Below are 27,075 nucleotides of genomic sequence, written 5' to 3' on the forward strand. Positions count from 1 at the left end.
CATCCTCCGCTCCCTCCGGCAGGGGACGGTGAACCACTTGTACTCTGCCACGTGTATGGGTGAAAATCGGAAGTGGTTCCACCCTCCCATGGAGGTGGGGGCATCAGAAACTTAAGTGGGGAAAACAGTTAAGGTCTGGACAGACAAATTGAAGCTCAAATGGTAAATAAAGAAACACAGAAGCAATAAAAAAAATAACTAATTTATGCCCTGGCACAAGCACGTACACAAACACGTACACAAACACGTACACAAGCACGTACACACACACACACCCATATCCTGCTGCAGACAGACTTATATAACTTGTGTGAAAACTTGTCATTATAAACTTGTATTATTTTTGAGTTACTTGACCAGAAAAATGTTCAGGGCACTTCCACGAGACAACAGCATGAAGAAGCCAATGTTCAACCTATGGGGCTGCTGTGAACCGGTACCTGAAGTAATTACACGTAGATAGATAGACAAACAATAAAGGTACACTACCGTGACCGTGAACTCGACAGTGGCTTCTCCTCGTGTCGGAGACTTGATAAGATTGGCAAACCTGAAAAAAAAGAGGACATTGTAACTTCTTCCTTGTAACTCAATGTTTCCATGTCACTCAAAAACTTTTACAAAATAACTTTTTTACACGTCACAGAACTTTTACAAACTTTTTAAAAAAAACTTTTTTTTTAAACTTAAAAAAAACTTTTTTAACTTTTTTTTTTTTCCCCCCCAAACAAACTTTTTTACACAGAACTTTCCATGTCAGAACTTTTACAAAGTTCCTTCCCATATTTGGTCATCCCAGAAATTGAATACAGCGAATGACCTTTGAACTCAGCGGAAAACATTACCTGCGGTTTCCCTGCCATTGCAGGATGACACGGTGCGTCGCTGCATGCCCCCAGCTCTCCCCTGAAACATCCATAGGTGAACATTTACTTTGTTTTATACAACAAGGCCAAACTATCTCCAAGAAACACAATTCCTTTCTTTGTGCCCACAATGGTGTGGACTTGGAAAAAAAAAACAATGAGAAATTAGGTGCAGAAGCTAATCTAACTTGTGTATTCAAGGTAGCTGGTAGCGCAGGCCTAGAGGTATGCATACTCACCTGTACGCTGTCCAGCCTGGGTTTGAACCCTCCCGAGTCCCGACCCAGGTATAAACTCTCAGCCCGGTGTTTCACGGGCATGGTGTTTTCATTACCACGATAACTTAAGTATGACTGAAGGGGTATAAATAAAACTTGGGACAAGTTGGTATAAAACTTGGTATAAATGGTGTAAAGATTAAATGATGAGATTTTGACATCAAGAGGTCAAAGGTCAGAGGTCATGTCAGATAAAAAAAAATGTTTTCGAACTAGAGATTTGAACTAAACTAAGTACATGCACCATGATACAAATGTACAGATTAGATATCGAGGTCAAGTAGTGTTGAGTTTTTAGGTCAAAGTTAGAGTAAGCAAAGACTTCATGTGGGCGGAAGCATAATCGGGTCGACGTGACGTCAAATTATGTCTAGTTGGAATGTCCCATGAGGAAGCCGAGTTTATGGGCATATCACAGACAGGTCGGTGGTCTCTATTTTTTTACTACCTCCCTTCTGGTCTTTCACCCTCTGTTCCTTCCGAGTTTCGTTGCCCCCCCCCCACCCCCCCACTCTAGTCGCCCTCCACCCCAAGTCCTCCTCTTCCAAGATTCCAGTTTTTCCTTCTGCATCCATCTTGTCCACCCCATGCATCTTTTCCTGCTCCCCATTCCCATTGTTTGTCTCTCTCCATCTTGTGCTTCGACTGCTGTTGGTGTTTCCCCCCTCTCTCTACTATTCATTTTGTCCTGATCCGTTAAGTGTACTAGCTCTTCCACGAGCCTCGACTCTGTACACAAAAACACCACTGTTCTCTGTTGAATAAATAATGTTAAAAAAAAATTTTTTTTTTTTTAAATAGCTTAGAATCTTCGATGATTCATTGATTCTGTTTTGCTTCCAGCTCTGCAATGAACGACAACTGGAGAAGAATGGCAAAATGATAACAAACGGTCACAATAACATGGTCGTACCAAGAGCTGGTGTGAGAGAAGATGGCCGAGTACTGTTCGGATGTATCCGAGTCGTCATCTGGTTGGTCAGAACCACCTTAGGGGAGAGAGGAGGGAGGCCTGACATCATTCACTGATGAGCCAATTTGAACACAGGAAATGACCTCAACGGATAACGCAGCATCCCCAGAAGCAAACACCAATCAGAATTAGCAAAACGAGTCTGGAAATGCAATCATGGGACGCACCGCAAGGCGATGATTCGATGCCAGGTGGGCGAGACGCTGTGCCAGGCCGATGAGTAGGCGCGTCCTGAGGGCCGCATCATCCACCCCATGCCTAAAGGGAGAGGCCACGCTGTCCACGATGACCAAGCGCACCTACAAAGTGCCACGTTGGGTGAATGATCGAGAAAGAAGGAATGAATGAATGTTCGGTAGAACATTGTTTGGGATAATACGTGTCCGCCATAAACGGTATCGATACCTCCGAGAACAGCTCACCTGCGGATGAGAATTGATAAAGTCTGGAAGCAGGTGGCTTTGGGCAATGAGCTGCGTGACGTCAAAACAGCGAAAGTAAAACACGTTTCCCAGGATGAAGTCAGGTGTGAATGTTTTCAAAGCGTCCTGCTGATCTACATGCACACGTTACAATAAGTCCGAATGACAGACGACGACACGTATAAACTCACCTGATAGACACGGAGCTCTATTATTACACAAGGTACAGGAAAGTTCATACATCCGAAATGTTGCTTCGGCCCACACACCTCCGATGGAGGGCCTTGCACAGTTTCAAGGCGGATAGTTTGATCCAAAAATAAGTTTGATTAATAGATCGAACAAAACTACTTCCCAAAGATAGCAATGGGTGGCACATTCGGCCGTCAAAACGGTGAACCACACATCCCACCGATTAGGCCCGTTTTTTGGCTTTGGGGATGGAATAAGGGCCCAGGCTTTACAGTCTCACATGCACAATCTTCTTCATTAGTTATAGGTGATGCAGGTAACGCTGAGCTAAAAAGATTAGCAAACCAAAACACTTGTTTGGGTGAAAAATGAGCCATTTTAATGGTGTCAGGTGCCTGGTCCACCCACTAAATGAGTTGCTTGACTCCACAATTGCATACAATACAACCACACTGAAGAAACCATTTCGATGAAATCAGGGCAAGGAGGATGGCCTAGACTCTAGCCGCCCACTCCGATGAAATCTGGGCTGGGAGAATGGCCGAGTCTCGAGCCGCTCACTCCGATGAAATCTGGGCTAGGAGGATGGCCTAGACTCTGGCCGCCCAGTCTGATGAAATCTGGGTTAGGAGGATGGCCTAGACTCTAGCCGCCCACTCCGATGAAATCTGGGCTGGGAGGATGGCCTAGACTCTGGCCACCCACTCCGATAAAATCTGGGCTGGGATGATGGCCTTGACTCTGGCCGCTAGACGCAGTGGTTCTTGGGTCGCGACCCAAATGAGGGTCGTGGGATGGTCTCAAAAAAAAAAAAAAAAAAAAAAAAAAAAAACACCTTTAGAGGCCATTTTTCCCCGCAAGCGGGGGTTGGCCTTTTTCGGGAACTGTGGTTGTTGTTGTTTTTTGGTCCCCTTTTTGAAGCAATGTTTTACGGCCGGATGCCCTTCCTGACGCCAACCCTTTTTGCCGCCTTTAACGACAAGCAGGGAATTACCAGTGAACTGGTACTCAATTTTTTTTTTTTTTTGTCCAAATTTCATCCATGTGAGTATACTGTAGATGAAACCATTACATTTTGATGGGAAAAAAAAAAAACTTGCTAATTACAGCTAATTATGGTGACATTATCTATTATGTAAGTTGTGGGAGTTGACATTATCTATTATGTAATAGATAATGTCACCATAATTAGCTGTAATTAGCAAGTTTTTTTTTCCCATCAAAATGTAATGGTTTCATCGACAGTATACTCACATGGATGAAATTTGGACAAAAAAAAAAAAAAAAAAAAGGTGGGATGGTCTCAAAAAAAGTAATATTAGTGTTTATATAAGGGGATTGCTTCACTGGCCCAATATGAGGGATTATTGAAATAGTAATTAAAGTAGACCAGTTGTGGATAATATAGCATCTGTTATGTTTGGAATTCGCTTCCTCAACTTCCTTCTCAGTTATCTTCTCTGCAAGTTTTAGGACCGGCAGAGAAGATAACTGAGAAGGAAGTTGAGGAAGCGATAAAAGCAATGAAGGGTAGAAAAGCGGGAGGGCCGACAGGAGTTGTGGGAGATATGTTGAAGGCAGCAGGAAGTTGGGGTGTGAAGAGAATGACAGAGATATGTAATCTGGTGGTGAAAGAAGGCCGCATTCCAGTGGATTGGGAACTGAGTACCCTCGTCCCTCTATACAAGGGGAAAGGTGACCCTCTGGAGTGTGGCTCGTACCGAGCGATAAAGTTATTGGAGCATGGAATGAAGGTATTGGAAAGGGTGTTGGAGAGGAGGATAAGGAAGAAAGTGAAGATCGACGAAATGCAGTTTGGATTTATGCCAGGAAGAGGAACGACAGACGCGCTTTTCATTGTGAGGCAGTTGCAGGAGAAGTACATGGAGAAGAGGAAGAAGTTGTTTCTTGGGTTTGTTGATCTGGAGAAAGCATTCGATCGGGTTCCACGCAAAGTATTGACATGGGCATTGAGGAAGTTAGGAGTGGAGGAATGGTTGATCAGAGTAGTGATGGCAATGTACAAAAGAGCACGCACAGCTGTAAGGACGAAGGACGGGAACAGTGGTGAGTTTGAGGTGAAGGTGGGAGTGCATCAGGGGTCGGTACTAAGTCCACTACTATTTGTAGCTGTGATGGAGGTGCTGGCTCAGAACGTAAAGGAGGGTTTACCGTGGGAGTTGTTGTATGCAGATGATCTGGTGTTGATTGCGGAAAGTATGGATGGACTGAAGGAAAAGATGAACAAGTGGTAGGAATGTATGGAGACAAAAGGTCTGAAGGTGAATATCGGAAAGACGAAGGTGATGGCAAGTGGTAAAGCATGTGGTGAGGTGGAAAGAACTGGGAAGTGGCCCTGTGCTGTGTGTAGGAAGGGTGTCGGAGTGAACTCCATTCAGTGTACAATGTGCGCTGAGTGGGTTCATCAAAAATGTAGTGGTCTGAGAGGGTCATTAACCAGTGTGGCAGCTACATTCAAATGTAAGGTGTGCACAGAGGGAGCTGCAGATGGAGGAAATGTTGAGTTGGATCTTGGAGATGGCGTGAAGCTGGAAGGTGTGAAAACATTTTGCTACCTCAGAGACATGCTGAATGGAGAAGGTGGATCAGACTCGGCAACGGTTGCTCGAGTGAGATGTGCATGGAAGAAGTTTCGGGAATTGAGTGGCGTGCTGATGATGAGGGGAGTGTCGTTGAAGCTGAAGGGAAAGGTGTATGCTGCATGTGTGAGAAGTGTTATGATTTATGGGAGCGAGACATGGGTAATGAACGTAGAGCAGCAACGAAGGTTGGAAAGGGTGGAAATGCGAATGGTTCGACGGATGTGCGGAGTATCGTTGAGAGAGAGGAAGACAAATGATAAATTGCGAAAGATGATGGGAATAGAGCCTGTGATTTATGCTGTGAAGAGGAACAGGTTGAGATGGTTTGGTCATGTGTTGAGGAAGGATGAAAGTGACTGGTTGAGAAGAGTGATGGAAATGAATGTAGAAGGAAGTAGAAGACGGGGAAGACCGAGAAAGACTTGGCTAAAGATGGTGGAAGAAGAAATGCGGGCAAGGGGGTTAACAAGGAGAGATGCAGAAAATAGGGCAAAATGGAGAAGATTGTCATGGGGACCGCAAGGCTAACCCCCGCTCTAGCAGGGAAAATGGCCTTTAAAATGCATGTTGTGTTGTTGTTGTATGTTTGGAATTCACGTGTTATAATTCACATGTAATTTATGTTTGGAATTCACATGTTATAGTTCATATGTATGGGAAACGGAAGTGATGGTTGGTTTTGGAGAGTGGGAGGAGCTAAGGAAAGACGGGGTTTTTGGAGGCCTAATGGGCATGCTGTGCTGTGTTGAGATCTCAGAATAAACCGTTGATGTTACCATCAAGTATGTTTCGGGTAATTGTTGGATACAACAGCATCCATATACGCTTAATATAACTAGAACGGCACTCAGTAGAGAGCATACCTCAGCCTGGTTGGCCATATCACTCAATGGTGAAGAATCGTTAAAAAAATTCTACTAGCTGGATCCGGATCCGGATCTTCACCAAAATCTAATCTATTTGTCCTTTTCACACACACAACCTGTCCAACAAGTTTTGTCGAAATCCGTCCACAATATCCTGCTATGTATTGTTTTTGGCCCTATCTCCCAATGGTGAAGAATCACTTTAAAAATTCTAGTAGCCAGATCCGAATCCGCATCTTCACCAAAATCTAATCATTTCGGCCTTGTCACATACGCTACATTTCTGCCAAATTTCGTCCAAATCCGTCCACAACTTTTTGAGATGTCCTGTTCACAGACAGACAGGGGTGAAAACATAACCTCCCTCCACCTTTGGTGACGGAGGTACTAATGTTCGAGTCTGTTCACGTCCAATACCAGTGCGCCAAGCAGACCAGCGAGGAGCCTGTTGTTAAGTAGCACTCTTACCTGAATGCGATATTATAGATGGCGCTGTAATTTCAGCGTTTTGAGCTTAATTATCGAATGCACCGTTTTTATTCGTTAAACGTTTTTATTTATATTAAAAATGTTCGATTTTTATACATTCATAACTGTTCCAGATTCGTTTTGTCATTGGAGTTTATTTTATTATATTCTGTTGCCAAAATTTATTTTGTATTCTGAATCATTCAAGAATGTTCTAGAAAACCAATTTTTCGCATATAAGAAATTTGATTTTCGCATGTGTCGACAGTTCACAATCTGACAGTCGTGCTTTCACTTGTTTACTAGAGGCTGAGACCTAGTTATTACAAACAAAGTAAGTATTGCCTGCATCTTACTTGTCTTTATGTAAAGTAGATATCGATGTAACCAGACCTTAGCCGTTCATTACTATTCTTCTGTGAATTCTCGATGATTCTCGGTTATTGTGCCGGTCGGCGACTTCCGTGAATTATCGGTGCATGGAGTTGATTGGTTGAACAAATGTTTTCCGTTTTTTTAAAAGTTGCTACTTGAGAATATTCGGATGATCCTTTTGAGATGACCGTGATAAGTAAAATACTTATAATGCATTTATAGCAAAAACTGTTAAAACTCCCATGATCCTCGTCGTCATGGGTTCCGCCATCTTGATGGGAGCCATGCGGTCGATGGCCGATGAGTCGTGGACATCGGGACTAGTCCGTTATCTCTACCATGTCCGTGTCGCAGTCACCGGGGGGTTTTCATCCATCTCCACCTGCCATGCTCAATAAACTGTTGAAGCAAGATCAGTTGTTCTCATCTCGCCTTCCACATTTATTTACGTGTGGTTTTTGATGAATGTTACTGTGTGTGGAGTCGAATAATCCAATAAGTAACTTTACAATTTTTTTTTTTTTTTTTTTTTTTTACTTTTTGAACAATTTCCAATGTTTTCTAAAAATGTTATAATTTAATATATATAAAAGAAAGTTTTTGTTTATTTGTTTGTTTGTCTGCACGCACTAATCTCCTGAACGGTGAAAGATTGGAGGAAACCTCTGAAACAAAAAATGTCGGGACGGGCCCCGGGAAGGTGATAGACGAGTTGGCGAGGCCGGTCGAGGCCACTTCGGCCGGGCTGGGCCCATTTCACAATTAAAAGCTGAGCTGAATTATAGTAGTCAATCTTCTACGGCCACGAGTAAAAGCTGAATTATAGTAGTAAATTCATTCAAAAAAAACCCGGGCAACGCCGGGTGCTTTCGGCTAGTAATTTATAACTCTTTTCATTCTAGGTCTGGTTTTTAACTGGAAAAATTGCCCAACGCAAAACACAACTGCTGTATAAGCTTGAGTGTATGAAATATGGCTTCACCGAGATGAGAGAAAAATCTGGGAATGTCCGACCTCAGTGTGTTCAGTGCCTGCAAGTCCTTGCCAAAGAATCTATGAAGGAAAACAAATTGAAGCGTCATTTGCATTCAGTTCATCCAAACTTTGTCGAAAAGCCACTGAGTTACTGGGAGGACAAAGAAGAACAGGTAAAACGAAGTCAGAATGATGCTCCCTCGAGTTCAGCCTTTTCTCTAGAGAAAGCTTCCTTGGCGTCCTTTGAAGTGGCGTGATATATTGCAAGATGCAAAAAGCCCCGTAACATTGGAGAGGAGGTGGTGAAGCCAGCAGAAGTGGCAATTGTGAAAACTGTTTGCGGAGCAGATGTTTCCAAGAAAATTGAATCGGTATCTCTTTCTGACAACAGCATCAAATGTCGAATTGATCTAATTTCAGATGATATTTTGGCTTAACTGATTGTGGCACTGAAAAAAAGCAGGAAAATCGTGTAATAAAGTCTCGTTTTCATTTAAATTTGTTTTTCATTTGGTCCAATTAAAAACTCTTTGAAAATCATTATGTGTTGGTAATGAATTCAATAAAACTATATGAATAAACACAATGTATCAAAATGATAGGTTATTCACACTGCATGTACAGTGTTTAGGGTCGTCAGGCCAGGACATGATTGTATTCAGGGTCACCACCAAAAAAGTTTGGGAACCACTGCGCTAGAGGAACGCACACTCCCTAGCTGCCGAATCCAGACCGAGGTATATCCTGGTGTTTCACAAGTAGGGAGATTCATCAGTGTGTGTACTGTCCCTCGGATGAACGTTAAATTAGGCGTGCTATGTGCCGGCATTAGGTGGTGGACGTTAAAGATCCCAGGGTGTCCTTCGTGAAGAGTAGGTGAGCTATCGATGGCAACCTGAACAAATGACAAATTTCTGCCCCAACTACTGCTGAGGAGGCAATGGCAAACCACCAAGTATAACCCTCGTCAATAAACTGCTTTGGCAGCACCAATGGTCTGGAACAAAGTGTGGTACATCCCAATCAGATGAAATCATCCTAGTTTGGTAAAAAAAATAATTCACATCGACATTTTGAGATGCCATTTTGATTGATATTACACATTGGAAACTGCTAAAAAGGTCGTCAAATCACGGTTCACAGGAACGTGGAAACGTTTGGGCCAAACCTCGGTCTTGGTTTGAGCTGGCAAGTCGAGAGCAGTGGGTGACGACAGCCTCGGACATCTGTTGTAGCCGTTCAGGCATGAAGCTGCCCTCGGTGTCCAGGTACACCGCCTGTCCACCAAGACCACCAAAGCACCCTGGGATTTGAATGTCGACTGCCAACTGCAGACTACCGGGTAGACATTATAGAAACGCGTTATAAAACAAAGGAGGGCACTGAGGAAGACGGCAATTTAAAAAAATACCTTTTTTTTTTTTTTTTTTTTTTTTTTTTTTTTTTTTTTTTTTTTTTTTTTTTTTTTTTTTTTTTTTTTTTTTTTTTTTTTTTGTATACAAGATCGAGGCTCGTGAAAGAGCGAACATTAATCACACAGAAAGACAAACAGACACATAAAACAAATAACATCGGGAGCGGTAGACAAGATGGGGAGAGAGGGGGAAGGACACAAACACAACATTTGAGAGCAGGGACCGAGAGACATGGAGAGATCTGTGGGAGGGAGAGGGCTTTGGGGGGGAGGCATGTGAAGGGGGGGAGGCATGTGAAGGGGGGGAGGCATGTGAAGGGGGGGGGGGTGGGAGAGGTATAAACATATGGACACTGCCAGGATTTCCAGGAAATAAGTTGGAATTTCAAACAAGGTGGATCTGGGGTGAATTAGTGGGGGTAGAAAAGATCAAGGTTATGGATGGGGGAAGATAAGAGATGGTGGTGAACAGCTGTTTTAAAGACCTGGAGGGAGGAGAGGGATTGAAGGGAGTGTGGGAGTTTGTTCCACAGGCGGGAGAAAAGAGGAATGAAAGAGTGAAGGTGAGCAGAGAGCCGAGATTTCGGCAGTTTAACCAACAGAGGGTTGCTGGCAGATCTTGTGCGACCTGTAGGAATATTTGGGGGACAGAGCACAGAGAGAGCTGGGGGAGCAAGGCCGGAGAGGAGTCGGTAGAAGACAGAAAGACCACCTACCTGCCTGCGGTGAGTGAGTGAAAGGCCCTCAGAGATAGCTTCATCGCGGGAGATTCCAATGATTTTGAAAGCTTTGGATTCAACAGCGTGAAGCCGAGCCAGGTGTGAGGCAGGAGCACCATCCCATAGGGGAGAACAGTATTCCATTGAGCTGCGGATGAAAGCCTTGTAAGTGGTGAGGAGCTCAGGTGTGCTGAGGAAGGACTTCGCACGACGGAGGATGCCCAGTCGGCGACTGGCTTTGGAGGCCAGCTTGGAAATGTGGTTTTCCCAAGAAAGATCATGGCAGATAGTGAGACCCAAAAGCTTGAGTGACAGAACTTCTTGGAGAGGATTGTTGAGAAAGTAGATGGGAGGGTTGTCCAGTCGATCTTTTCGGAGAGACATAGTAAGAGAGTGAGATTTGGCAGGATTGAAAGACATGTTCCACTTGTTTGACCAGTCTGTGATTTTGTCCAGCATATATACCTGCATATAAAAACAACCAATAAACAAGTAAAACTGAAAATAAAATGAATTTTGTTGTTGACATTTCAAAGGAAAGACAAATTACACCAGCAATGATGAAAAATAGTTGAACATTCAGTGATATTATCAACTATTTTTGAGGCAAGAAGCATAAATGTTAGGGTGGTGCTCAAAATAATTTAATTTTTTTTTTTACTGGGACATGGCTTTATGTTGTTCCTTTTGTTCCAAAATGAAAAGACACCAAATATGAAAGCAATCTGATTTTATTTAGGGGTGCCACATCAGCCTTCAAACTAAAGGTGTCTACAAAACTTTTCTATATATGGATCGAAAGCAAAACCAGAAGTTTGTTTTATGAAAATCCACCCTCCACTCACTTTCTTTGTATTCTAGCAAACACAAGTTACAATAGCTGCACAAATAGCACTATATTGCCATGAAAACTCAAATTCAATGATAACAATCCAAATGTTCAGTTCATAAAATGAAGAGACACCATATCACATAATATTTAAAAACCCAAATATAATGAGAAATGTAACTCCTATTTCTGGGCCTGTTTCACCACTGTTGCCTTCTTGGCATCGGGGTACATCTTCCTGTGAGCAGCAACAACTTGGAGCAGAGCTTGCTTTTGCTCTTCATCCTTTGTAAGGAGCTTATTGTTGTTGGGTTCCGTTGGGTTCCGGGTTCGGTTGCGAGAGGACGCTGGCGTTGCATATTCGCCGCTTCTCCGACTGGATGGATGTACAGGGTCTGCTTCTACCTTTCTGACCTGACATCTCACACCTGTCCTGCCTTTTCACACCCGCACGTGCCGCGTGTTCTCCGGCTGGATAACGGAATCTGCTTTTGATGGTACGGAATACGGAATTCGAAAGGCCCGCTCCCGTTGATTGTGGCCGTGGCCTTGTTTGCCGGTGGCCTTGTGGCCTTGTTTGCCGCTGTGGTCTTGATTAGCGGCTGCAGTCGTTTGCCGCTGCGTTTGCCGCTTTGCCTCCTCGACCTTGGCCTCGTACTCGTCCCTTCGCTCCTGCCTGGCATGGCTCTGAAGTACTCCGCCGCAAGGCTTCTTCTGCTCAATACCCGCTCCACCCCATCATGCATCTCTGCCATCAAATCAAATGGACTCCTCCGACGACCCAGGTACATTCACCGTGGCTCCGGTCGCAAGTTTGTTTATTTGCAATCAGGTCACTCCATCCCCGTCCTCTGGTCGGCTCAGCGCACTCTCACTCTTCGTCCCAGCGCACCTGGTCACAGCAACCCACACGATCGCACCTCTTGCCTACGAACCCTGGCTAAATCACCTGAATTCATCCCTGCTGTTCAAAACAACATCAAGCTCACCCTGTTCAACACCCGGTCCCTCAACAATAAATGCCTCATCCTGAACGAATACATCCTGGATAACAAACTGGACTTTCTCTGTCTCACCGAAACCTGGCAACAACCTCTGGACTACTACACACTCAACCTCACCACACCCAATGGATATTCCTACGTCAATAAACCACGCTCGGAGGGCCGAGGTGGTGGAATTGCCGTTATCCACCGTCAAGACATCAAGACCAACCTCATCTCCATCTCATCTGCTCCATCATTTGAACACCTGGCTTTAAAACTCTCTGGTCACACGCAGTCAGTCATGGCTGTCGTCTACCGCCCTCCCAAACCACACCCATCATTCCTGTCTGACTTCTCCTACTTTCTGACCCAGCTATGTTCCCTCTCCCCCTCAATCCTCCTCCTTGGTGATTTCAATATCCACATGGACTCCACTGACTCCACAATAACCACTGACTTCACTGATTTACTCACCTGCTTTAACCTCACTCAACATGTTGACTTTCCTACCCATATCCGTGGTCACATTTTGGACCTTGTCTGCTCCACTGGATTAAATTTGCACCATCTCTATGGCTCCGACCTCACCCTCTCTGACCACTTAGCCATCACTCTGACCATCAACATCCCCGCCCCAACACCAAGGCATTATCGCACAATCAACTTCCGTAAGCTAAACGCTCTTTCACCTACCTCATTCTCATCCACCCTCTCTGAAAAAATGTCCACTTCTCCCTTCATTGACCTCCACACCCCTTCCGACCTCACTGACTACTACAACCACACTCTCTCCTCCTGCCTTGACCAGCTTGCGCCTGTAAAAACCAAAACAGTTTCTTTCACCCATTCTGCTCCCTGGTTTACCCCTGAACTCCACCTGATGAAAACTCGTGCTCGCCAACTTGAAAGACTCCGCAATAAAACGGGTCTCACAGTTCACTCCCAAGCCTACAAGGACCACATACAACACTACAAAGATGCCCTCTCCCGCGCCCGCTCTGCCTACTACTCTCAAATTATCCACTCTGGCTCCGGAAACCCAAAAGCACTCTTCTCGACAATAAACAAACTCCTCCGCCCCCTGAACACCACCACCCAGTCATTCACAGTAGACAACTGCATCTCCTTCCTCTCTTTCTTCCAACGCAAAATTGACAACATCTACAACAGCTTGACCACCGCCGCACCCGCTCCCCCTCCAACCACCTGCCCCCCCTTGTCCTGCCATCCCCTGTCTCGGTTCTCCCCAATCTCTCCTACTGACCTCTCTGAACTCCTCATAGGAATGAAAACTGCCACCTGCACTCTTGACCCCATCCCCTCCAGCTTTGTCAAAGCCTCCCTCCCTGCTCTCTCTCCACTTATCATTGCAACAATAAACTCCTCCCTGTCTACAGGCATCGTCCCACCTTCCCTCAAAATTGCTGCTGTTACCCCCATTCTAAAAAAACCTGGTCTAAACCCTGACACCCTAAACAACTTCAGACCCATCTCCAACCTACCCTTTCTGTCAAAAGTTTTGGAACGCGCTGTAGCCACTCAACTCAAACATCATCTCTCTGCCAATAACTTGTATGAAACATTCCAATCCGGATTCCGCTCCAACCACAGTACTGAAACTGCTCTCCTCAAAATCACCAACGACCTTCTCCTCTCCTCTGACGCTGGCAACCTCAACATTCTCGTCCTCCTCGACCTCAGCGCTGCCTTTGACACCATCGATCACACTATCCTCCTCACCCGACTTGAATCCACCTTTAACGTCACCGGCACTGCCCTCTCTTGGATTAAATCATACCTCTCTGACAGATGCCAGTTCATCTCCATCAATAACTGCAAATCCCCCACTGCTCCCCTCCCCCAAGGTGTCCCCCAAGGTTCAGTTCTTGGCCCCCTCCTCTTCATCCTTTACCTGTCCCCGCTCGGTCACTTAATCCGCCGTCATGGTCTCCAATTCCACTGCTTCGCCGATGACATCCAGCTTTTCATCTCCACCAAGTCCGTCTCCACCGACACCCACTCTATCCTGACAAACTGCATCACTGAAATAAAATCCTGGCTTCAAATCAACTTCCTCAAGCTTAACTGTGATAAATCTGAAATAATCATCATTGGCCCAAAAACGCTCACAAAATCCACCCATAACTTTGCCCTCAACATCGACGGTATCCCAGTATCCACCTCCCCTCACATCCGGAATCTTGGCGTCATCTTTGACCAAACCCTTTCCTTCGACAAATACACTAAACAGATCACAAAGTCAGCCTTCTTTCACCTGAAAAACATTGCCCGTCTCCGCTCATCCCTCTCCTCCACGGCTGCAGAAACCCTCATCCACGCCTTCATCACCTCCCGTCTGGACTACTGCAATAGCCTCCTCTATGGTTCACCCTCAAAAATCACCAATAAACTCCAATACATTCAGAACTCCGCTGCCCGTCTACTCACTCATTCCCGGACCCGTGACCACATCACCCCCGTCCTTTACAAGCTTCACTGGCTCCCCATCCCCCAGAGAATCCAGTACAAAATCCTCCTCTTGACATACAAAGCCCTCCATAACCTGGCCCCATCCTACCTGGCTGACCTCCTCTCCAGACACACTCCCACCCGCAACCTCCGCTCTGCTGGTACCAACCTCCTGACCCCCTCCATCCGGACCAAATTCAGATCCTGGGGGGACAGGGCCTTCTCCATCGCTGCTCCCACCCTCTGGAACTCACTACCTCACACCATCAGAGACTCCTCCTCACTCACCACATTCAAAACATCACTAAAGACCCACCTGTTCAACGCTGCATTCACCATTCAACCCACAGCATTTAACCCCTGACTATCTCTTCTCCTTCTCCCTCCTTTTGCTTTAAATATTTCCCTATTGATTCTTGTCTTGTCTTTTTGATTCTTGTCTTATATATATGCCGTATATCGCTGCTGTTTGTTTTCTTGATTCTTGTCTTTTTGCAATTGTTGTTTTCATGTATTGTTATGCATTATGTTTGCCACTCTGTCAAAGCGCCTTTGGGCTTCTGGAAAAGCGCTATACAAAATAAATGAATTATTATTATTATTATTATTGTAGTCTTGTATCAATGCGACACCCCTTTCTGCCCTGCCGTTCACCACGACTAAGCCACTGGCGGCTTTCTTTGCTTCCTGAAAGCTGGTTTCTTGCTCCCATGAACCAGGATCCTTATCCATCCAATCAGTTGGGGTCCCTAGGATGCTGAAGAAATGCTTGGTGTGTTTTGTTATGAGGCCAGCGATTGACAGGGCGGTTCCTCGTTTGATAGCTGGTCTCTTTGGAGAGGGGTTTTCACCGTCATTTTTCAATGCTTCAATCATATTGATCTTGCTTTCTTTGTCAATTCTGGTGTCAAAGAATGCAAATGCCACTAGTACTAGGCTCATGTACCACGTGTGGTGGCCAAGTGCCTTCAAGGCTGCCTGAGCCATCTTCTGATTGATTTGTTCAAACTTTTCCAACTTCTTGAAGAGGTTAATGTCATTCAGGGGAGCCTCAATAGCTTGTGGAGCCCGAAACCAAGCCTGTACATACACAAGGCAGACAAAAATGTTGAAGGCTCGGAGTTCTCTCGCCTCTCGAAGTGTCAAGTGGAACTCTGACCGAAACATGAACACCTGTAGTGAATATAGTGCTTTTGCCATCCATCTGGCTCTGTGCATTGCTCCTGGAGCCATGATCCGGATTCCACGAGGTGGGATTCCTCCCATGTAGATGACAGTCAGTTCTAGGAGTTCACGATAATCATCTCGTGGCTGCTGATCTTTCAAACACACAAGAGAAAATTCCAGAGCTTCATCCATCATGTCATTGTTCTGTGCAAACTCAGCTGCCGTATCAGGATCTGTGAATCCATTTTTTGGTTGGTGATGGGCAATGGACGGCCACTCCGCCTGAAACCGCTTAAAAAGCTGGATGTCAGGGCCTGATGAAGGACCGAAAAGAGTGGTGAAAACGTCTCCCAGAATGATTTCGTGCGCATGATGGCGGCAAGCCAAATGAAGTAGTTCAGTCTGTAGCTTCTTTTCAATGAGGACAGCAGCCCCTCCACGAACACCTGAATTGCTGGCCGTTGTGTCAAAAGACAAAGCCTTCACCTTGCCCACAAGGTTCCAGCTCTTCAGTGTGTCCACTACAGCGGTTGCCATAGCTTCTCCTCCCCCGTCAGGTAACTTGGGAACATTCAACAGCTGCTCCATTCCATGGTACTGGTTGGACACAAGGATTGGAAGACGATCCACCTTCACATGCACAAAATCTCCAGTGACATCGGGAAGAAGCTTTCCATCCCAATGGACCACTAAAGGACCCTGCACATTATGATGAAATGCTTCTTTTATTTCGTCCATGGTTTTGCATCGATGTATCATGCGATTCCGCCGCACTGTCCATCGGTTCAGTGCCAGCTCTGCAGGATCCCATCCTACTGCTCTACAAATGGATGCCAAGTTGTGGACAGCCATTCGGTCACTTGTTTTCGTACGATCCAAAGAAGCTGCAACTTCAGGAGTGACAATGTTGAAAGGCCTTCTTTTCTTGGGACGAGATATCCCACCATCAGATGATGAAGAACCAGCCTGTGCCGTGGTCTCAGAGTCAGAGTCTGAGTCTGTGACTTCCATAGCAGTAGCACCCTTCATGACCATTTCCTGTCTCTTATTTTCCTTCTCTGCCTTAGTCTTCTCCTTTTCTTCCCTTTCTTTCTTTCGCTTCGTTTTTGCTTCCAACACAGTGTCTACAGATCCCATTGAAGCCTTCCTCTCTGAGAATTGATCGTGAAGAAACTTCCTGTCCTCGGGGTTGGTGATTATGGCCTCCGAATCTGCATGCCTAAGATCAAACGTCTTCTCCAAGGAGGCCTTGAAGGATGCTTCCTTTTTCTCTTGGGTCGCACCACCCCGCTTTGCACCTTTTTGGAGGCTCCTCCATTCTTCATATAGCCTCTCCAAACGATGGATGCAGTGCTGCTTCGTCGTTGTAGGTAGGTGAGCTTTTTCCCAGAACTTCACAACCTCTTCAATGGTGAGGGTTGCACTCTCCCGGGCAGTGCGATTCTCCTTCTTCAGGTGATGGAAAAACAGGACAAGAGATTGATGCACAGTCGGGAGCTTGGCACCTTTGATGGCATCTCCAGAAGTGGACCCAATGAGATACACATTATCCTGAGCCCGAGTTTGCAATGAAACACTGGTACTAGCACATGCCATATCTGCAAAATAAGCAAGAATGTGGGTAAAATCCTGTTAATTCTTACTCCACAGGGTCACTCTCTACAAAAGAGCCACAGTCAATAAGTTAGGCCTACATATTACACACTAAAAAAGCGTACCCCTGACCCCGGGAACCTGTACAAAACATGCATGAAAATTGCCCAGATAGTGATCATAGGAAGTCTCAAAACTGTATGTATAATATATTGTATATAACTATATATATGTATAATGTGTATTTATGTATATTTATTATTTAATGTATATTTACTATATATTTATTTTTAATATTATATTTAATGTATATATATAATTATGTATTTATTTTGTGTATATACAGCCCAAAAAATGGGAATTCCTATTTTTGCATGGGGGAAAATTCATCACTGATGTGGCACCCCTAAATATTATTGGATTCCATTCAAATTTGGTGTGGTTTCCTTTGACACCAAAAGGAACAAAAATAGACCATGTCCCGGAGAACATCTGCATTTTGATTTTTTGAAGCCCACCCTAATAAATGTGTTAATTGGTGAAAGTGCGGAACACCTGAAGAGGTGTGTATGACGTGAACAGTGAACCGGTGGCATGAAACAACCAAACCACACTCACCACAACTGTGTCTTGCCCACTCCGGGCGCACCGCACAGCTCCGTGATGACGGACAAGTCGACACCGCTGCCGAAAAGATCGTCAAGTGCTGAGGAGAATGTGGGGAGAAGTCCGTCTTCCGCTTGCTCTTCCACCAATAACTGCAATGCATTGGGATAGTTGGCAGGTCCCTCTTGGCCCCGTGCCACGCGCAAGATGCTCACGGCCTCCCCCCGAGGGATTCCTAGTTCTTTATTTGAGAAGTGGGTAAAGGACACATGGACAAAAACAATATCGATTCAAATTTGAGTTTTGTGCTGAGAAAAATATAAGAGGGAAAGAGCAGGGATGCAGTGGGGGAGCGGTGAGACAGAGAGTATACAGGCCATCGACATATTACATACTCAAAACTGAGTAATTGACACTCCCGCATCCCTCAAGCATTCACCTTTCCCGCTCTTAAACCCAACTCCCCCCAATCTCATACTCATGTACCCTCCTTTTTCCCTATTACTACTTCACTCTCCACCTGGGGGCACCTTTTTTTCTTTCTTTTTGTACACAAGATCGAGGCTCGTGTAAGAGCCAACATTAATCACACAAAAAGCGGACACACAAAACATACAATAAAGGGAGCGGCAGACAAGATGGGGAGAGAGAGAGGGAAGCACACCAGTACAACATCAGAGAACAGGGACATCGGAAGATCTGTGCGAGGGAGAGGGCTTGGGGGGAGGAGGCATGGGAAGACGGGGGGGGGGGGGGGGGGGAGGGTGGAGAGGTTTAAAAAAAAAAAAGCATATTGACACTGCTCTGACTTCCAGGAAAAAAGTCGGTATTTCAAAAGAGTGGATCTGGGGTGAATTAACGGCGGTAGAAAAGATCATGGTTTTGGATGGGGGAAGATAAGAGATGGTGGTGAACCATCTGCTGTTTTAAAGACCTGGAGGGAGGAGTGGGATTGAAGAGACTGAGGGAGTTTGTTCCAGAGACGGGAGAAAGGAGGAATGAAAGAGTGAAGGTGAATAGAGAGTCTTGATTTTGGCAATTTCACCAGAAGAGGGTTGCTGGTAGATCTTATGCGACCTGTAGGAATATTTGGGGGACAGAGCACAGAAAGAGCTGGGGGAGCTAGGCCGGAGAGGAGTCGGTAGAAGACAGAAAGACCACCAACCTGCCTGTGGTGAGAGAGTGAAAGGCCCTCGGAGTTAGCTTCATCACGGGAGATTCCAACGATTCTGAAAGCTTTGGTTTCTACAGCGTGAAGCCAAGCTAAGTGTGAGGCAGAAGCACCGGCCCAGAGGGGAGAACAGTATTCCATTGAGCTGCGGATGAAAGCCTTGTATGTGGCGAGGAGCTCAGGTGTGCCAAGGAAGGACTTCGCACGACGGATGATGCCCAGTTGGCAACTGGCTTTGGAGGCCAGCTTGGAAATGTGGTTTTCCCAGGAAAGATTATGGCAGACAGGGAGACCCAAAAGCTTGAGTGACAGAACTTCTTGGAGAGGATTATTCAGAAAGTGGATGGGAGGGTTGTCCAGTCGGTCTTTTCGGAGAGACATAGTAAAAGTGTGAGATTTGTCAGGATTGAAAGACATGTTCCACTTGTTTGACCAGTCTGTGATTTTGTCCAGGTCTGCAGAGAGTGAGGAGGCTGCAGACTGCCAATCTGAGGCATGAGGAATGGAGCAGCACAGAGTGGAGTCATCAGCAAAGAGATAGAGAGGATTTTCCAGAGAGTCAGAGAGATCATTGATGAAGACCAGAAAAAGCACAGGGCCCAGAACACTGCCTTGGGGAACGCCTGCCTGAATAGGAGGGGAGATGAGAGAAACCCATTCAGGGCCACACGTTGACTACAACGAGAGAGGAAATCCGCAAGCCATGCGTGGAGATTTCCATGGATACCATAGGAGGAGAGTTTGGTGAGCAGAGCGGGGTGCCAGACCATATTGAAGGCACGTGATATGTCAAGGGAGACAGCTCTGATTTCCTGTTTGACATTGAGGACCTCCATGCATTTGTGAGGCAGCAGAAGCAGCATGTCCAGAGTAGAGTTACCTGGTCTGAAACGAAATTTTTGATCCGAGATCAAGCCATTGTAGAAGAGGAAGGATTTCATATCCGAAGCAATGATGGATTCCATGACCTTGCTGATAATTGGGAGCAGGCTGATTGGTCTGTAGTTGCAAGGATCTGTTTTTGCACCTTCTTGTGTAAAGCGGTAATGTTGGCTGATTTCCAAACTGATGGCAGATGACCTTGAGCAAAAGAGAGTGTGAAGAGAACAGAGAGAGGGTGAGATAGAGCGGCAGAGCAGGATTTTAGGACCTGTGTGCTGATGCCGTCTGGTCCAGTTGCAGAATCAGAGTCGAGGTTTGACAGAAACTTCTCCACCTTGTCAGAAGAAAAGGACACAGTCCAGGAGCAGCTGGGTTTGACGGTACGGTGGGTACAGAGAGGGACGGGTTTAGGACACAAGATTTGGAGGCAAACACAGAGTTGAGGCATTCGGCTTTTTCACGTGTGGAGTCAACTTTTTTTCCCCCTTTTTTTCTTTCTTTTTTTGTATACAAGATCGAGGCTCGTGAAAGAGCTAACATTAATCACACAGAAAGACAAACCAACACATAAAACATATAACATGGGTAGCGGTAGACAAGATGGGGCGAGGGGGGGAGGAACACAAACACAACATCTGAGAGCAGGGACATCGAGAGATCTCTGGGAGGGAGAGGGCTTTGGGGGGGGGGCGGGGGGGGGGGCATGGGAAGGGGTGGGGTGGGAGAGGTATAAAACGTATGGACACTGCCGGGACTTCCCCTTCCAGGAAAGAAGTTGGAATTTCAAACAAGGTGGATCTGGGGTGAATTAGTGGGGGTAGAAAAGATCAAGGTTTTGGATGGGGAAAGATAAGAGATGGTGGTGAACAGCTGTTTTAAAGACCTGGAGGGAGGAGTGGGATTGAAGGGAGTGTGGGAGTTTGATCCAGAGGCGGGAGAAAAGAGGAATGAAAGAGTGAAGGTGAGCAGAGAGCCGAGATTTCGGCAGTTTAACCATCAGAGGGTTGGTTGGAAGATCTTGTGCGACCTGTAGGAATATTTGGGGGCCAAAGCACAGAGAGCTGGGGGAGCAAGGCCGGAGAGGAGTCGGTAGAAGACAGAAAGACCACCTACCTGTCTGCGGTGAGTGAGTGAAAGGCCCTCGGAGATAGCTTCATCACGGGAGATTCCAATGATTCTGAAAGCTTTGGTTTCAACAGCGTGAAGCTGAGCTAGGTGTGAGGCAGGAGCACCGGCCCATAGGGGAGAACAGTATTCCATTGAGCTACGGATGAAAGCCTTGTATGTGGTGAGGAGCTCAGGTGCGCCGAGGAAGGACTTCGCACGACGGAGGATGCCCAGTCGGCGACTGGCTTTGGAGGCCAGCTTGGAAATGTGGTTTTCCCAAGAAAGATTATGGCAGATAGTGAGACCCAAAAGCTTGAGCGACAGAACTTCTTGGAGAGGATTGTTGAGAAAGTCGATGGGAGGGTTGTCCAGGCGATCTTTTCGGAGAGACATAGTAAGAGTGTGAGATTTGTCAGGATTGACAGACATGTTCCACTTGTTTGACCAGTCTGTGATTTTGTCCAGGTCTTCAGAGAGTGAGGAGGCTGCAGACTGCCAATCTGAGGGAAGAGGCATGGAGCGGCAGAGAGTGGAGTCATCAGCAAAGAGATAGAGAGGATTTTCCAGAGAGTCGGAGAGATCATTGATAAAGACCAGAAAAAGCACAGCGCCCAGAACACTGCCTTGGGGAACTCCAGCCTGAACAGGAAGTGGAGATGAGAGAAATCCATTCAGGGCCACACGTTGTCTACGACCAGAGAGGAAGTCCGCAAGCCATGCATGGAGATTTCCATGGATACCATAGGAGGAGAGTTTGGTGAGCAGAGCTGGGTGGCAGACCGTATCGAAGGCACGTGATATGTCAAGGGAGACGGCTCTGATTTCCTGTTTGGCATTGAGGACCTCCATCCATTGTTGAGACAGCAGAAGCAGCATGTCCAGAGTAGAATGACCTGGTCTGAATCCAACTTGATGATCGGAGATCAAGACATTGGAGAAGAGGAAGGATTTGATATCTGAAGCAATGATGGATTCCATGACTTTGCTGATAATTGGGAGCAGGCTGATTGGTCTGTAGTTGCAAGGATCTGCTTTTGCACATTTTTTGTGTAAAGCGATAATGTTTGCTGATTTCCAGGATGCTGGCAGATGACCTTGAGCAAAACAGAGGGTGAAAAGAACAGAGAGAGGGTGAGATAGAGCGGCAGAGCAGTATTTTAGGACCTGTGGGCTGATGCTGTCTGGTCCAGTTGCAGAATCAGAGTCGAGGTTTGACAAAAACTCCTCCACCTTGTCAGGAGAGAAGGACACAGAGTCCAGGAGCAGTTGGGTTCGACTGGGTAAGGTGGGAACAGAGAGAGATGGGTTTGGGACACAAGATTTTGAGGCAAACACAGAGTTGAAGCATTCGGCTTTGTCACGAGCGGTGTCAACTGTGTAGCCATTTGAGGTAAGGGAGGGGATGGAGGGGGAACAAACACCAGAAACGGATTTGACCAGACGCCACCAGGATTTGGAGGAAGGAGACAGGTTTGAGAGTTCATTCTTGAGTGTGGAGAGATAGTGCTTCCTGGCACTCCTGAGGGTAGACACACACTTGTTCCGAGCTTGGTGGAAGGAACTGAGATTGCCTTCAGTTGGATTAGCCTTCCAAGAGGCAAAGGCAAGTTGTTTCAGGGCAACTGCCTCACCATAAGATTCAGTGTACCATGGACGGGAGGAAGGGTAAGACAACTGAAGATGAGATGGGATAAATCTGTGCATGAGAGCAGTTTGCTTTGGAAGAATTCCCAGGAAGAATTGATGTCAGAGGCAGTGGAGATGGGAGACCAGTCCAGATGATTGATGGCTGCTTGAAGACCGTGCCAGTCGGCCTGAGCCGTGTAGGTAAGGGAGGGGATGGAGGGGGAACAAACACCAGAAACGGATTTGACCAGATGCCACCAGTTAAGATTAACCTTCACCTTAACGATTAAGACAGTTGGTTTGGGATTTTTTTTTTTTTTTGTATACTGAATCGAGGCTCGTGAAAGAGCTAATATTTATTTCACAAACAAATCAGCCAGACAAACAAAATATACAAAAAGAGGGAGCGGAAGACAAGATGGGGAGAGAAGGGGAAGCACACAACCACAACATTTGAGAGCAGGGAGAAGTGTGGGAGGGAGAGGGCTTGGGGGCAGGAGGCGTGGGAAGGGGAGGGTTGGGGGGGGGGGGGGTTGAGGTATAAAACACAAGGGGACCGAAATTAGCGGGGGTAGAAAAGATCAAGGTTTTGGATGGGGGAGGATAAGAGATGGTGGTGAACAGCTGTCCCAGGGTTACCGGAGTCTGAGTTCAAACCACAGCAATGCCAAGCTAATACCCGTTTGTTTTTCTTATATTTTCTATTCTGCATTGTATATTCAGGGATTGATGTCACCTCGTGTTAAACATACCATTCATTAATCTATCTATAATTCCAGTAATCTCTGTGTGTATGTGTGTCTGTGACCGCTGTTTCTCGACAACCACGGGTCCGATATACTTGAAACTTGCCAGGTATATTGCTGGGGACCTGAGGATGTGCCTTTTCAAGGTTTCATATTAATCGGACAAGTAGTTACCGAGCTATGTCCAAAAAACGATTCGACCAATCAGAGAGCAGCGAGCTACCGAGCTATGGCGATTTAGCCGTTCGCCGTTCGCTTTGGCTTTGCGAATGGACCAAACCATTTCATGTAAATAGAGGGGGGGGTTCTACCGTACTCGCAAGCCGTTCGCTTTGGCTTTGCGAATGGACCAAACCATTTCATGTAAATAGAGGGGGGGGGGGGGGGGATATAATTTTAGATATATATATAGTACGGGCATGCCCTAGTTAATATAATAATAATAACAAGAGGTTCCCTTCCAAGAAACTTCAATGCAGGGAGGCCATTAGGTCCATTAAGCCTGCACAATGATTGTCAACCTGAGGTTGTTTGACCGTACTCTATCCTTTTAGACGTTGAACTTCAAGCAAGGAAGCAGCACAACCCATTTTTAAAGACTTTGGTACAACTAGGCCGGGGTTCAAACCGCCAACCACCCAGACTACGAGTGCGGTAATGATGTTGGTGATGATGTTGTTCGACATGGGAAACGTTTCCGGGAGTCAGACCGATCACATCCTGCATTTGCTATGGAATCACATCCAATGCACCACTAAAGACCGTCTCAGAGAGACGCATTGCCGAAACGAAAAGCCAATTTGGAAACATCAGTCTGTTCACCAGAAACAGGACATAACACTGCGACACAGCACGACAGTAATCACTGCAGAATACTTTGCACATGATGACATCACTTCACACACGAGTTGCCACGCAGATGTGGCCAGAAGCACTTCTGAAATGTTAAATGCATCAGTTTTCCCATTTAGATTAAAAAGTGTGCGCTGAATCTTTGAATGAACCCAAAAAACATCTTTGCATATGGAAGAAATTTAACTCTTAGATGCAGGTGTCAAAAATCCTACATAAACGCAGCCATTGGGGCTCGGAGGCCCAACGGATGTATTCGTGTAATGATTTTTTTTAAATAGTTTTTTCTTTCTTTCATATCCTTTTTCAATCCAAGTCGATGCTCATGGATGTGTATTTGCTCAGAAAATGTGAATCATTGATCCTATTAGTTGGAAGAATCCCATACAAGTAATGAATCTTTTGTTTATTTTTTTGCAAAAAATTTTTTTTGTTCTTGGGTTTTCAACTTTTTTTCTCTAAAAGATTGAGGCTCATGGAGGAGTATTTGCTCAAAAAATATGATTCACTAATCCTTTTATTTAGAATATATATGTTCACAACTGTCAAAAATCCTACACCCATGCAGCCATTGGGCCTCGGAGGCCCCACGAATGTATTCGTGTAACGTTTTAAAATTTTCATATTTTTGTCACTGAATTTTTGGTAACCAAGTTATAGGAGCATATAATGAGGCTCATATCAAGAAAATAATGATATAACATAGTAGTACAACATTTATGCGGGGCCTCGAAGGCCCCAGGCCTGCATTCGTGTCGGATTTTCGGGTTATAAGTGAAGAATGAAGATTTTCCCACGAGCCTGAATGTAATTTTTTTTTATTTATGTCACTGAATTTTGTGTAACAACATGAAACTCGGTGAAAACGAGGCTCATTCAAAAAAAAATTTGTACAGCATCGTTTCTGCAACAACAAAAAAACAACCTCGTGGGCCTCCGAGGCCCAATCACTGCATCCAAAGGTGAAACAGCGATGGAATAAAACTTGTTAAATCTGTCCAAGTGAGATTCATCATCATCATCATCATCATCATCATCATCAATGTATCATGCTCCTTACGGGGGCGTTGGTGCTGCCGAATCAGCGTCTAGCAAGAGTTACACGAGGGGGTTTGCCGTTGCCTTCCCAGTAAGTCAGGGCAGGTAATTGGTCATTTGTTCAGAGTGCCAGTGATAACTCGCATGCTCTTTGCTGAAGACACTATGGGATCTTTAAAGGGACACAATCATGAAAATACCTCAATATATATGTTTAAGAGAATGATCTGGATCATCGTTTTTAAAATCGAACTAGTTTCACTTTAATTATGCAAATGAGCTATTTCCGTCTATTTGCTCGACGTCATGGGTGCACAACTCAATTGACGGGCACGTACATCTGTGTTTCATCACAAGCTATTCTAGCGTTCAAGATGCCAATGTGCCAAGCTTATAACTGTTCCAATCGTCGATAGATTTACCCACAGAACTCAAACGTCGTTTGTTTTTTGCATATCTGACCCACAAAAAGATCGTTAACGATCATGTGCTATGTGGTTGAAAAACATAGGAACAACCAAATTCAACATCAAAACATATTGTCGTGTCCCCGGGGTTAAGATCCCTGGGTGACAGATGACCGAAACGAGCTTTAACTCCAAGGCGTACTTAGAATCTTGGCGGGATTATCTTTTCGAGCGCGCGGGAAAGCCTGAAGCCTTACCTGATTGGAACACAGGGTTAATCGGCCGACACAGGGTTAATCCGAACCCACAGAACAAAGAAATGAGACTGGACAGAAAAGTAAAATTCAACAAATATAAATGTATTTACAGCCATGTAAAACACAACGAAAGGTGAGGTAAACTAAAATTCCGAGGTTGAGGATCCTCCACTCCGACTCATGTACAGACAGGGGAATGAATGAAGAAAATAAAATAATGTTCCTTTCATAATAGGCCGAACTCAGCTTTACTGTTCCAGCGAGCGCGTCGATGGTCGGCAGTTCCAAAGCGGCCGAAGCCACGTGCGGATCCCACTCCAACAATGGCACGGAGACGCTTTTTTGTCGCACCTCAACCGTGAGGTATTCCGTGCAGGCGGCCCTCTTTCGCCAACAAGGCTCCGATGATCCGTCCGACGCACACAGGTGAGCGCCCGTCGTCCTCCCACGCAAAACAACCAAGCGACGCCGCGATCAAGACCAGGACAAGAGCAAAGGGAAACCGCAGCCGTCGTCTTTGAAAGCCAGCACAAAAGAGAGACAATATGTTGTCTCCTTTTGCTTTTTCTCGGAGCGTCCCGGTGACGTCATCCTTTTGATCAATCGCCCAGCGCCGTCGAATCGTCCCAACCAATCGTCCTTCAGGGTGTGGCCTCACGGCCATTATTGACGCCCACGGATTAAGCTCAGGGCGTGGCCTGTCAATTCCGGTCCTCCGAGGCGGAGCCTAGCCATTCTTCGGGAATGTTCAGCTGAGCGGGGTTCCTTTGCTGATCGGCAAATGTTCGGGTTTCTGTCGGGCGATTATGGTTGTTGTAGTGGCGGCCCTTTTTGATGAAGTAAAATGAAGGGAAAAATCACAGGGAGGCAATACATACTGGGAATTATTATTAAGCCCTATCTAGACAACACAAGCTCCACCCACCGTGCGAAGACACGCAAACACTCTTAACCTGAACATTTACCCTGCTTGCTTATGTACATTGAGATGGCTTCGTCTTCTTCGCGTAACACGGTCCATAATAAAACCTACACATTCCCACTTCCCGAAGGTATTTCATGTCTACCCCCACAAACGTAACAATATGTTAATTTAAAATATCTTGTTGTTTGTGAAGACCACTTGGAGCCGTCAGCATTCCTATTTGATCAACAGGCTCACTACCTGGTAAACGAGCCTTGGAAATT

General features: G+C 45.7%; 1 protein-coding gene across 7 annotated transcripts in view; it reads right to left on the reverse strand.

Moving 5' to 3' along the window:
• Positions 1-27,075, reverse strand: part of LOC137432210 (DNA repair protein RAD51 homolog 3) — a 44,535-nt gene that overhangs the window by 1,259 nt on the left and 16,201 nt on the right. For 5 of the 7 annotated variants that reach the window (XM_078782923.1, XM_078782922.1, XM_078782921.1 and 2 more), the window contains exons 3-9: positions 17,814-18,042; positions 9,187-9,353; positions 2,540-2,673; positions 2,285-2,416; positions 2,058-2,133; positions 846-906; positions 490-550 (exon numbers count right to left, since the gene is read on the reverse strand). In XM_078782923.1, coding sequence (XP_078639049.1) covers positions 490-550; positions 846-906; positions 2,058-2,133; positions 2,285-2,416; positions 2,540-2,673; positions 9,187-9,353; positions 17,814-18,042 — 860 coding nt within the window. The remainder of the gene's footprint in view (positions 1-489; positions 551-845; positions 907-2,057; positions 2,134-2,284; positions 2,417-2,539; positions 2,674-9,186; positions 9,354-17,813; positions 18,043-27,075) is intronic. The other 2 variants (XM_078782925.1, XM_078782924.1) reach the window with 1 other exon arrangement.

This window comes from Myxine glutinosa, chromosome 8, assembly GCF_964187855.1.
Source record: "Myxine glutinosa chromosome 8, kmMyxGlut1.1, whole genome shotgun sequence".
Taxonomy (NCBI): Eukaryota; Metazoa; Chordata; class Myxini; order Myxiniformes; family Myxinidae; genus Myxine; species Myxine glutinosa.